At 53.3% G+C, this 12,791-nt stretch overlaps 1 protein-coding gene across 2 annotated transcripts in view; it reads right to left on the reverse strand.

Annotated features, from left to right (window-relative positions):
- The window catches only part of ETS1 (ETS proto-oncogene 1, transcription factor), a 75,627-nt gene that overhangs the window by 15,180 nt on the left and 47,656 nt on the right, over nucleotides 1–12,791 (reverse strand). For both annotated transcript variants that reach the window (XM_042034086.1, XM_042034085.1), the window contains 4 exons: nucleotides 8,721–8,840; nucleotides 8,020–8,220; nucleotides 4,713–4,790; nucleotides 3,393–3,638 (listed from right to left, as the gene is read on the reverse strand). In XM_042034086.1, the coding sequence (XP_041890020.1) occupies nucleotides 3,393–3,638; nucleotides 4,713–4,790; nucleotides 8,020–8,220; nucleotides 8,721–8,840 (645 nt within the window). The remainder of the gene's footprint in view (nucleotides 1–3,392; nucleotides 3,639–4,712; nucleotides 4,791–8,019; nucleotides 8,221–8,720; nucleotides 8,841–12,791) is intronic.

Genomic DNA, 12,791 nt, shown 5'->3' on the forward strand with positions numbered 1-12,791 from the left:
CCTCACCTGGCCAGCACAGGGTGCTTCACCTGGCCAGCACAGGGTGCTTCACTGGCCAGCACGGGGTGCTTCACCTGGCCAGCACAGGGTGCCTCCCCTGGCCAGCAAAGGGTGCCTCCCCTGCGCACTGTGCAGGCCCAGGGAAACTGATGCTGTCCCTTTCCATCCCATCTCCAAAGTAAGCACAGCCCAGGCCTGGGATACTTTTACCTTTGTCATTTAGAGCAGGGCTGAGCCCTGGAAAACTTCAGGCAGAGAGAGACGGGGAAAAACCCAAATCTGGCCTTTTTACCCAAGACTGGTGCCTGGGGCTGACTGGAAGTGGTCCCTCATTTCCAAAAGGAAGTTTCAGAGACAGCGTTCACTTGAGATACCCAAGGCTGAGCTCAGGAGCCTAAACATGGGCACTCCAGGACCTCTTTATTCAGAGGGTGGGCAGGCCCTGGCACAGGGTGCCCAGAGCAGCTGTGGCTGCCCCTGGATCCCTGGCAGTGCCCAAGGCCAGGTTGGACATTGGGGCTTGGAGCAGCCTGGGACAGTGGGAGGTGTCCCTGCCCATGGCAGGGGGTGGAACCAACTTTAAGGTCCCTCCCAAGTCAAACCTTTCTATGATTCTCTGATTTCTGTGATTCTCTTGCTGCTGAAGGACATTGGGGGTCCCCAATAAATCCCCCATTACATCTGCCAGCCCTATTCAAACACTGCTTGGGCACACCCAGCTCCTTTGATTTGGATGTTGCCTCCCAAACTCTTTTCCTGCCATCTGTTCCAGCCAGCCCCACATCCCCAAGCAGCAGCAGGTTTGATGGAGAAGGAGAGTGAATAGCTGAGAGCTCCAGCAGCTTTCTCCAGCCCTGGTGAGGTGAGCACAGCTGGCTTGTGTCAAAGTCGCTCTCTGGGGTATTTTTAGCCGAAGCCAGAACATGAGAGGCCAGATCCTCAGCAATGCTGATTTACACCCCCAGAGCCGGCCCGTGCAGCCTCTGCACTGGAACAGAGCTAAAAAAGGACCCAAAGAACAAACTGAAATTGCTGCCTCTGATCTCCCTACGCTGCCGATTGCTCAACATCTTTCCTGACAAGCTACGAGCGTAACAGGATCATTCAAGTTCACTGATTTCCCAAACCCGGCTAAAAACAGCTGCTGGGATTGTGCAAGAGCTCCTGGAGAAATTTCCATTGGCAGAGCTACCCACAGCCTGGGCCCAGAGAGCAAGTCCCGGGGGAAGGGGAACGTGGAAGGGCGCTGGCACACACCCCCAAATATTTGTTGTGTTGTAGCTTGAAGAGCACTTGCTGTGGAAAGGCTCAACTACTGCAGGCCCTGCCCTGACTGCTGGCCCGGAACCATTGGGAGTTGGGATCCATTGGCTTCATTCTGCTGGGACAACCCTGTTTCAAACTCTTTGTTCTTTGTTCTTTTAGTTTGTTGAGGATTTCACACTCCCATCCTTCCCTGAGTGCTGTGAGGGGAACAGAGCGCTGCTGTACATTAATTGGCATAACCAATTCCCTGAGCGGTCCTGCAGCACAGGCTCGTTCACAAAAGGCATTAAAACCTGACAGAGATGTGATTTGTGTCAATCCATTGAAAATTCACCCAAATTCCGCCTAGCTGGAACAATCACGCCCTGCACTTACTCAAGAGAAGCTGAAACGAGTTTGGCAGCTCCACTTCTCAACCTGATGCCCTCACTGACAGGGCAGAGGGAAACAGCTCCCGTGGGACCCCAAAATTCCCTCCTAAAGGCCCCAGACAAGGCGACTGTCTGGAAAACCTTCACCCTGAGGTGATGCTGAAGGGCTTGACTTTGTATCAGACTAACCTTGTAAGACAGGGCAAGGTAAAGAGGAACATAAATACAAATTAATTGGCCTCTGCTTCATATTAAAAGTATTATCTTACAAAATCTTATAAAATTATACTTTCCCCCCACCTCTGGGAGGATCTGTGTCCCCCCAGGGCTGAAATGCAGCACTGGTGTGAGCACAGCCTCTTGCAGGGTTCATGTCTTTGCTAACAGCAGCATCAAGGGCTCTCTCTTCCCTCCCCTGAAACCATTTTTAGGCTTGCCACTGAGAACAGGCTGGAGGCGCAGTTGCGAAAGCCTTCCTGCACCATTGCACTGTGAGAATGATGAAATCACCTGTGCTAAAGAAAAGGTCATGAAAAGGGAAAGGCACTGCTGAAACAGAGGCAGAAAAACAACCCCAAAAGAAGAAGTTTGCCCCAAATTAAAACCCTGCTGCCCTTCTGGCTCAGGTCACCTCTCTCCGAGGGAGAGGCAATAACACAATTAATAACTTCCCTGTAATTAGCTCTCCCAGCTTGGAAAAAGAGTGAGAAAGTTCAGATGAGCTGCACGTGCGCTGGAAAGCAGCTCTGGCTTTCCCGGGAGGGCAGCTCATCCTCAGCTCTCCGGATCAATGGGTTTCACTGCTCCACATCAAACCTGGCTCACAGCAATGCGCCACCGAAACACCTTCTGGGCCTGGGGACACCTGGCTTCTGCTCAGGGGGGATGGCACGAGGGTCACATCTCTTGCCCGTGCCTCAGGTTCCCTGCCTGGAATCAGCAGATAATGATGCTCTTTGTGAGGGGCTTTGAGCTCTGTGGATTAAACCTTTGCTTTGGGCGGAGGCAGAGCCACATCCGCAGCCTGGCATCACTGATGTGATCACAGAGCACTCGGGCACGTGGGCCCCAGGTGTTCCCAAATTCATAACATTAATTGGGAAGGTATTTGGGCTCAGATCTTCCAAAGTGATCAGGTGTTTAAATCCCACCATCCCAAACAGGAACCATGTCCCTACAACTCTTTGGAGAGGAGCACTTGGGGGTCCTTCAGCTCTGCTGCTGCCTCAGCCCCTGACACTGCCCCTCCTAACAGAGCTCAGGAATTGGCTACAGGAGAATATTTCGAACAAGCAGCCATCAAAATCCCTGGGGATAATGGACAAAGGCTTTGGATCACAGGGTGCAAACCTTGCATAGCAATTCCTGATGAGAACATGTGAAGAATTTGTGGGGCTTTGCCTGGGCTCCTACAAAATGGGATTTCTACAAGCACCCAGCAGTTTTTCCTCCCTGATGACACAAAAGCTCATTTCAATTCCACTCAGGTCCGACATCAAAGCACAGCACCAGAATTGCTGCGTTTCTGCAGATGTGAAACAGGCAGTGGAGGAGAGGAAAGAAAGACCTTCCTCAAGTTTCCCCTGGAGAGAAAGGCAGGGAGGGCTCAAAGCCACCAGGGAATCCAGCGTGTGTTGGGAGAGCGCTGTGCTAGCACTGCACAGCTCCCTGGTGGCCTTGGGAGCACATTCCCACGGGAGGGAAGGTGAGAACAGCAGGAATCCACGCCCATCCCGGGTTTAAGCCCGGCTTTACCTCGGCTGGCACGGCCCATGCACATGTTGTCCGGCGTCACCACCTCCTGCTTGATGGAGAAGTAGTCGGTCTGCAGCGAGTCCTGCGCCGGCTCCCGCAGCAGCACCGAGGGGTAATCGCTCTCGTACTTGAGGGACAGCAGCTCCTCCGAGCTGATGGGGTGCAGGGTCTGGTAGGACTCGGTGATGAAGCTGGGCTCGGAGAACTCGGAGGGGGGCACGCACTGGGCGTGCTCGATGCCGTAACCTGGGGGCACAACGGGAGCGTCAGAGCCCACCCCAAAAGCAGCCCCAAGGGACCAGAGTATCCCCCATGCCCACCCTGAGGCTCTCGTTTGGGCAAGGGTTCCAAGAGCAGCAGAGATGGGGTCTGAAAAATGCAGCAATTCAGCCAAATTAGATACCCCCAAGCATCTTCAATGTGCGTTGCACCAAATTCATCCCAAGGGAGGGAAAAAGCTGGAAAATCCTGGGGAGTGGAGCCTCAGCAAAGGAGAAACAGGGCAAAAATGCTTCACTGCTGATTGGGAAAGGTGAGTCCCTGCTACAGCCACCTCTCCTCAGTGCCAGAGCCTGGCATCCCAATCCGCAGAAGCACAGAATCAGGGAATCAGGAAATCAGGGAATCCCAGAAGGGTTTGGGTTGGAAGGGAGCCTAAAGCCCATCCAGTCCCACCCCCTGCCGTGGGCAGGGACACCTCCCACTGTCCCAGGCTGCTCCAAGCCCCATCCAGCCTGGCCTTGGGCACTGCCAGGGATCCAGGAGCAGCCCCAGCTGCTCTGAGCACCCTGTGCCAGGGCCTGCCCACCCTCAGAGCAAAGGATTTCTCCCTCACACCTGATCTAAATCTCTCCTCTTCAGGTCAGTTTGGTTTTTTTCTGGTTCATGAAATATCTCCCAGATTTCCAATGCCCTTAAAGAATATCTCCAAAGCAGTGGCAATGGGAAGTGCAGGAGTGCAGATGGAGACTCATCCCTCTCCTTGCTAGGCTCCTCCCTGGCAATCCAGAATTCAGCCTTCTTCCCCCATTCCTGCCCTTTTTAAACAAATTTTTCACAATTCCCAATACTCAGGTGTGCTGAGACTGCTTTCAAGGCCTGCTGAGCTACAGCTTCAGACAAATACTGCTTGAAAAAATCAGATTTTGGCACACAAAGCAGCCACCAAAAAGTACAGGAGGCTTCCAAATAAACCCCAAACCCTTGGAAAAACATCTCCCTTCGCATGGTGCAGCCCTATTGTGGTGCAGACAAATCTCTGCTCAGAGGTGCTTCCAGGCATGACAATGGTGCTAATTGACCCTGCTAATTGAGACTTACTAATGAAGTAATCTGAGGTGTAGCGGGACTCAGGGTACGTGGTGTTCACTCCGTTTGCTGGGTACGGTTTCACCTCTTCTGCAAAGAGGAAAGGAAGGAAATGTCACCCATCCGAAGGCACACGGAGCTGTGCAAGGCTTGCTGTGACGCAGAGCACCCTGAACTTCCCAAAATCTCCTGCCTGGGTTAAACCAGGACGTTCTGAGCAGCAGGAATGAATTCAGAGCTGAAATCCCACAGAAACCTGCGGCTCACGGGGTACTTTGGGAATTCCTACTGCAGGTATGGCCAAATGTAAACAAAACCAACCCAACCCAAACAGCAGCACCTTTCTCAGTCAGGTCCCTGGGAGGCTCTGAGCTCCCAGCTGCATCATTTCCTCACTTGCCTCAGGCTTTGTCACCCCTTGTTCTCCTGGAGGTTGCTGAGCACACTTCCATGGGTGAGCTCCTGGAAAATTTCCCCACCCAGGGACAGTTGTTCTCCTGGAAAAGCTCTATTTTTAGATCAGCAGTAGGAGTGGGGACCACACCCCAAACCCAGCTCCTCTAACCCCAAATCTGTGCGAATTCCCAGCCAGCGCAGCCCCTGGTGCAGGCAGAACATTCCATGTTCAAAATCTCCACTGTCCCTGACCCCACTCCTGACACAGACTCCTCTGTGTATATATGGGCAAAATGCCAAATTTCAGCCTTTCCATGGGCATAACTCAAAAGGGAGCCCACCAAAGCATGGATTCCCTGCTTCCCATGGCTTTCTCCAAGTGCTTTACTCCTCCTGGCTGGGCTGAATCTGCTTTCCCATGCAAAAGCCACCCTGCCCCTACCCTGAGCAGTTTTTCCAGGAACACCTGACTCATTCCAGCATGGCATTCTGGGCAGGGATACCGGGATGGGAGATTCTCTTCCCTTTAACCAAAGCAGCGCCCCTGGGCAGCTCGAGGCTGGGTTTGTTTCTGGGAGGCTCCGTTCGCCTTTGAGGAGCCTAAATCTGGCCCTCTCCCCTGGGGATTGCAGGCTGGAAAATATTCCCTAACAAAAGGAGGGGTTGTGCAAACACAGAGGACTAATGAGAAACGCTCTGCTCCTCTCCCCACGGTGCCTGCCAAGGGGCAGGGGGTGACCACAGAGCAGGGCAGAACCTCGGGTCGCGCTTACAGCCAGATGCAGGGCACTGCTGACTGCTGGTGACCGAGGAGGTTATTTTGGGAAGAAATTTGGAAAAATAAGCCTGAAAATACCCAAATCCATGCGGGGAAAAGGCGCCCGTGTGCTGTTTTTAAACCCTGAGCAGCCTGTGGTATGTGAGTCACTCTGTGCTCACCGGGGACGGTGTCAGCGCAGGGGACAGCGGGGTCACAGCCTGTCCCGGCACGACCCCGGGCCAGCAGCACGGGTCAGGCCGGACACTGCAGGGTTAAGAACCAACAGCCCAGTGATGGTGGTGGGGAAGGTGGAGAGACAAGCTGGAGACTGGAGACACCTGGATCTCTTCCCACCTCACATCCAGGCGCAGGGGGAGACCCCCAGCTCCTCCCACAGAGGCAGGGACGTGGCAGGGACAGCTCTGTTCTGTCTGTACAGCAGCAGCACAGCCCAGCTCTGGTCAGGGCTGCAGATGAGCTCCCAGCTCAGCCCCAGGACTTACAGGGAACAGAAACCAGTCCTGGAGGAGGTTGGTTGTTCCTTGGAAGCTCTTTGTTACTCTCCAAATACTTCACTGGGAAATGTGTTCAGAGCCCACCAGAGAAGCCAGGGCCCAGCTTGTGCACGAATGACAAAGTCACCAGTGAAACCAGACAGGGAACGGAGACTTCTTGGTTCCCAGGGCAACACCAACAGTGTGAAGACACAGAAATTCAGCTGTATTCGTTTTCAACCTTTCTGAAGAAGAGTTGCAGCAGACACAAAGATTTCCAGCCTCTTTGTAAAAGCTCCTCCCTGTCCCAGACCTTTTGTGCCATCAGTGCTGCAGTGTCTGAGCACCCACGTGTGCCAGTGCTGCCTGAAATTACGATTCCCGCTCGGCCATAAATCTACGGCATCAAGTCCATCTCCACATGTGGGGCATCTGCAGGAAGGAGGTGCAAACCCAGCCCTGCTGCCTCAGCCAGTACCTGCAGCACATCCCACCCTCTCCAGTGGTGAGGAATACAGCCAAAATTATTCCTGTACAGCCCAAAAAATCTCTGAATTACAGAATCTCAGGGTGGGTTGGGTTGGAAAGGACCTTGAATGTCACCTATTCCCATCCATGGGCAGGGACACCAAGGAAGAAGGGCTGTGGGAAGGTGCAAACAATGGCTCATTGCAAGGAGAAACTGGGCTGACCACAAGGTTTGGCTTTGTTTGGTTAAACTGCTCAGTGTTGATCCAAGCACTCCGTGGAAAATATGCAAAACAAAAGGGATGGACCAGATTTAGAGCCCAAGAGCAGGAAAACAGCCCAGAGCCCGGGAAGGGCCGTGTTTACCTTCTGCAAACCACAGGTAGCAGTAAAATTAGTAATGGGCAATTAACATCCATTTGTCAATGGTTTCCTGGAAGGAATAACTGTGCTCCCCCTCCCCTTCCTGCCACCAGGGTCAGTAGGACAGCACAGGGGACATTCCAGGAAAGCAAATAGCTCTGCAGGGAAAGGAGCTGCATAAAGAGCCCAGGTGTGCTGCAGCTCCTGCTTGGGGCTCAGGTAGAGGTGCTCAGCTCCTCACCTGCTCCTCAGAAACCATCCCAGTGGTCCTGGACATCCAGACAGGGGAAATCAACACCCAAAATCAAAGTGCATGTCCCCAGTCACTAAAAGTTAATGCCCTCGGATGCTGTTGTGCAGGGAATGGCACAGATGGCTTCTCCTCCCAGAAACGCTGGTTTTGGGGACATGAAACACCCCTTTTTTGGACATGGAACAAAGCAAAGCAGCTTCCAATCGCCACTGGGAAATTTGGGTAAGATTTTGGCTGTATTCCTGTACCCAGCTCCAGTGGAGGAAATAGTAAAATTCACAACAGGAGCTGAACAGGCTGAGGAAAAACGCTTTGGAAAATCCCAGCATGGATTCCAGGCAGGCAGCGCGTCCCTGCCCACGGGGGATCCCTGCCAAGCAGCTGGCACAAACACTCTGCCTCTTTGAGGCACTGCCAGGGTTCGCCTTGCCCGCTGCCGTCGGGATGCCCGTTTGGAATCCTGCTGAAAAGCTGGGCTTTGGAAGATGCTTTTCCTGGGGTTAAAGCTCAAGGTGAATGGAAAGCCCCAAAACCAGACAGGCCAGGATGCCGTGGATCGTTCACCCAGGATACTCCAGGACTCACCTTTCTGCAGGATCTCCAGATGTTCCCAAAGGATGTCTCCCACAAAGTCAGGTGCCAGCTCCAGGAAGCACTCCTTGCCCAGGGCACAGAGGGCAGCTCCGTTCATGCAGAACTTCTGGAAATCCACTTCCTTCAGGCTGAACTCGTTCACTGCCCACATCACCCAGTCCCGCACGTGCGTCTCCGTCCACTGCTGGGGGTCTGCAGAGGGAGCTGGCAGTGACCATCCACAGGTGGTTTTCCCAGGAAAACCAGACACAGATAGTGCTCCAGCACTAGCACAGCCCCATCCATGGAGATTGGCAGCCCACTGGCACCAGGATGTGAGGAACACCACGCCCAGTCTGGATCAGCCTTAACACGGATGCATTTCATCCAAGGAACGAGCCTTGGATTTGTTTGGGACTTCTAAAAATCCCATCACTTCTCTCATCCCCTTCTCCCACCCTTTTCTCCAATTTTCTTGGCTTCTCCCTGTCACCAGCCTCTGCTAAAGGGTCCCTGCTGCTCCTCTGTTTAGTGGAGATGATTTCTCCACGTTTTTCCAGCTGAAGCTTCCCAGAAGCTTCAAGTGGTATTCCAAAGGCAATAGCACCTGAGGGGAACCAGCAGAGGAGATGGCAGACAGGGAGAATTCTGGGCAGCCTGGCAGGAGGATGCAATCCCTGTGGATGCTGTAGTCATGGGAAGTCATGTCTTACCTTTGGGAATCCCCAGCCGCTGCTGCTCCTTGGCAAAGCCACTGAACGTGGCTTTCAGTGCCTGGGACATCATTTCCTTGCTGCTGGGGGTTAGTAAAGGCACATCCGCACATTCCATGTCTGAAAGAAGCAGGGGAGAAACACGGCTGTGAGGACACGGGACTGGGAAAGATGGCAGGGAATGGCAGCCGAGTGCACGTGGCGTCCCCGTGCTCCTGGAATGTGCTGCTGGATGAGGATATCAAGGCCTTTCCAGACATCAGCCTGCTGGGCTCCAGCACTCCAGGTGTGTCTGGAGCTCTGGAGCCTGGGAAATGGCTCAGCAGCTCCAGGCACCAAGGAAGGCCAAGAGTCCTACACCAGGGTGAGCAAAGAAGAGGGAGAAAAGCATCCCTGAATTACCATTCTCTCATCCCAGTCCAAGGAAAAGCAAGGAGAAAATGAAAGAATCCTAGAAGATTCTTTATCCTAGGAAATTCTTCCCTCTGAGGGTGGGCAGGCCCTGGCACAGGGTGCCCAGAGAAGCTGTGGCTGCCCCTGGATCCCTGGAAGTGTCCAAGGCCAGGTTTGGAGCAACCTGGGACAGTGGAAGGTGTCTCTGCCCAGGGGGTGGAAAGGGATGGGCTTTAAGGTCCCTTCCATCCCAAACCATCCTGAGATTCTATGACCCCACGAAAAAGTGAGCTGACAGCAGGCTGAGAGAGGATGGGGAAGCGGCAGAAAACCCATTTGAGGGGGGAAGGAAAACAAAGAGCTGGAAAATCCCACATTAGTCCAGAGTTACGTCATGCACATCCATGGCACGGAGCGGCGAGTGAGTCACTGAAAACGCCAGCATCCCATGGGACAGAGGGGCCAAGCCAAGAGCCAGGCCTGGAGTCAATCCTGACGAGGAGCAAACCTCTTCCTTTCCTTTTTTTAATGCCTTTTTCTAATTTATTTGGAAGGAGGCCAATCTTTGTAGCCAAAGAGTCTCACAAATAAAAGCAACCATTTGAGGCAAAATATGTGAGTCAAGGTTTGGCTCTTTTTCCTGTACTTTCAGTATTCCTGAAAAACGTCTTTGATGGAGAAGGAAAGCCTTGAACAGCCACCATCCCAAAACCTGCACTTGGTCGGCCTCCCATGGCAACCTTCCACCTGAGCTTGGTTCAGCACTGCAACCTAGTGGAAATTTTCCATGAAAACTCAGTGGAAAAATGACCCCGTGGGCAAAGTCTTTGGTGTTCTCATGAATATCTGGATGCAGACTTCAAAAATCAAAGAATTCCCTGTCTGGTGGAAACTCGGCCACCGTGGTTTCCCATCGCTCCAAGTTCGTTAAGCTCCTGATTGAATAAACCTTTACACCTGCAAAATGCTGCTGAGGGCTTGTTCCAGGCAGCGCTGGTGTATTCCTGATAAAACCTGGAGTCAGGGATGGAAACAGCGCTGCAGCCACTGGGAACAGCCAGCCCAGCTGCTTCCCAGTCTGCCCCAGTCTGGAATTCCTGCTCCACTCAACTCCTCCCCAGCCAAGCTCATGGGCATCATTTAAAGGCCAAACAACCCAACACTGGGGTTTTTTTCCAAGAGGGAGTCTGGGGCTTGGGCCAGTAGAATTCCAGGGCAGTGGTGGAGTCACCATCCCTGGAAGTGTTTAAGAAACGTGTGGATGTGGCTCCTGGGGACATGGGTTGGTGGTGGCCTGGCAGTGCTGGGGAATGGTTGGACTCCATGATCTTGGAAGGCTTTTCCAACCTAAACAGTCCTGTGGTTCCATGGATAAAGCTCCACATGCAGCTCTGTAGCACAGGGTGAGGGTGACAATGCTGCAAAGCGTCCCCAAATCATCTGCTGGATGCTCCCAATGCAATTCCACTGCTAAGCCAAACAGAGCAATGCCTCTGTCCCCACTTCTGCCCCTTCCACCCCTCAGCCCCTTCAAAAATTCCCCCTTCCCTTTCCATCTCCTCCAGCCAAGCCCCCAGGGCTCTCAAGAAACGATTTGCAGACCCTTGGCTCAGGTAGGAGCAGCAAAACTCCCAACATGGAATCTCTCGGGACACAATTCCTGCCCTCAGCCCACCACACAAATCCAGGGTTGCCTCCACAGCGGCAGGATCAGGAACTTCGAAAGCAAATCCCACCTCCGAGGGCTATTTGGCAAATTACACTTCATTATTTACTGGGTTTGGCTGGAGAGGGCACGGAAAATGAGCAGCCACCGTCGCTATCTCTGTTCTCCATCTGCTGCTTGAGATAACACCGGGAGAAAGTGGCTCCGTGCCCCTTTCCCTTCATCCTCAAGTTACATTTGAATGCTCTGCTCTCCCTGTTCTGTGGTCACAGGGACCACCCAGGAATCCGCTCCCTCCGTCTGCCTCAACGGCAGCTCCCGCCTGCTCTGGGAAGATGAGTCAGACCCAGGCTGAGAAAACGGTTCTAACCCCAGTTTTAACACTGCACCACCTGTGAAAACCCGTGTGGAGGTGCCCTCCTTAGGCCAGACACCAAGAGCGGGGTGAAAAATGGTATTTTTATCTCTGCAACAGCAGGGGCCCATCCCTGATCCTGCTCTTTCATCCTGCAGCATCCGTGGGGTTGGCTTTGCACAAACGCAGCGAATCAATTTTTCGGTAGCGGGGGGATAAGGTTTCGGTTTAGGAAGGTGAATGCTGAGCTCTGCACAAACAACCTGTCAAAACAGGGGAGGCTTAAAAGTGATTCCCAGGGAGAGGTCACAGGGAAGCAAACAGTTGGTTCCCAAATAAAAAAAAAAACCCCCATGCCAGAGGAGGGTTTCCATTTAAACACCCAAATCAGCCCACGTGTGCATTTCAAGGCTTCTGCAAAATATGTTGTGCTTGGCAGATTTAGGACTGAAACATCACCTGCTTTGTTTCCTGCGAGGTCGCAGCCACTTGTTCACGTTTCTGCCGAGGACAAAGCAGCCCCAAAGCCCCAAACCTGCAGAAGCCTCGGTTGGGTTGGCAGTGTCCCAGAGCTGGGGAAAACTCACCCAGGGAAAGCTGAATGGATGTGTGAAGCTCTGCAGACGTGTTTGGGGACAAGGCTTGGCTGGGTGACTCGAGAAAGATGGGGTGGAGGGACAGTTCTTACCCTAAATTCTGCTGCTTTGGGGATACTGAAAACATTTGAATAATTAAATATTTATTTAAATATTGGGGGGTTTATGTGCAGGGAGCATGGTGGGCTTCACCCAGCTCTGTGCAGGGCCAGGAGTCAGACTCAGTGATCCCTGTAAACCCCTTCCAAGCTGGAATATCCCAGAACTCTATGAACTTTGCTGGGCACAGGGAAATTCCTTCCCATGGAGGCAAACCCAGCGCTGGCAATGTCCTGCAGCCCTTCGCCTCCCATCTGGGACACCTAAAGGTCAGAGCTGAGCAGGATTTCAGGAACAAAAGCAACAAGCCTGGCTTAGCTGCCCTCGTATCAGCTTTCAGTGCCATCTGAAACCTGTTTGCACGATTTTAATCAAACCTCGCACCAATAAAACCTCTCCTTCAGTGCTGCCCACAGAGCACAGGGCCGCGTGCAGGGACCGGGCCGGGAGCCAGCACCAGGCCCAGCTGTTCCACCTAAACCCAGCTTAGCAATGCCAGGGCTTTAATCCCAAAAGCAAGCTCAGCAGCAGGGGCCAGACTGGGACTCCTGGCTGGGTTTTACGAGCCCATCGGAGCCCCCCCGACGCGGCTGCCACGTGCACTGGGCTGCGCGGGTGCCCTGTCCTCGTCCTGTGCCGATGGAGCTGCCTTTGATTTCCCTCCTGGGACAGCAGGCAGGGAGTTATGGTTGGATTTTTAAACAGTGCCAGGAGTTGCAGTCGCCCTGGAGAATCGTGTCAGCAGCATCTGTAGAGCAGAGATGTGGAATTTGCCTTGCATGGGGACAGCTTTTATCTGGCTGCAGCTTTCCAAGGCAAAGAGAGATCTGGGGGCTCCATGGCTTCTCCAAACCAGGCCCCTTCAGCTCCCTGACATCCCTGGAGATGGGATTTCAGAGAGACAAGAGGATAAAACACCCTGACATCACACAGGTTCTGTGCTAAGGGGGACCTGCCCAGAT

Source organism: Corvus kubaryi, unplaced genomic scaffold (assembly GCF_017639235.1).
Source record: "Corvus kubaryi isolate FWS band 111438036 unplaced genomic scaffold, C.kubaryi_AGA036_p1.0 37367, whole genome shotgun sequence".
Classification (NCBI taxonomy): Eukaryota; Metazoa; Chordata; class Aves; order Passeriformes; family Corvidae; genus Corvus; species Corvus kubaryi.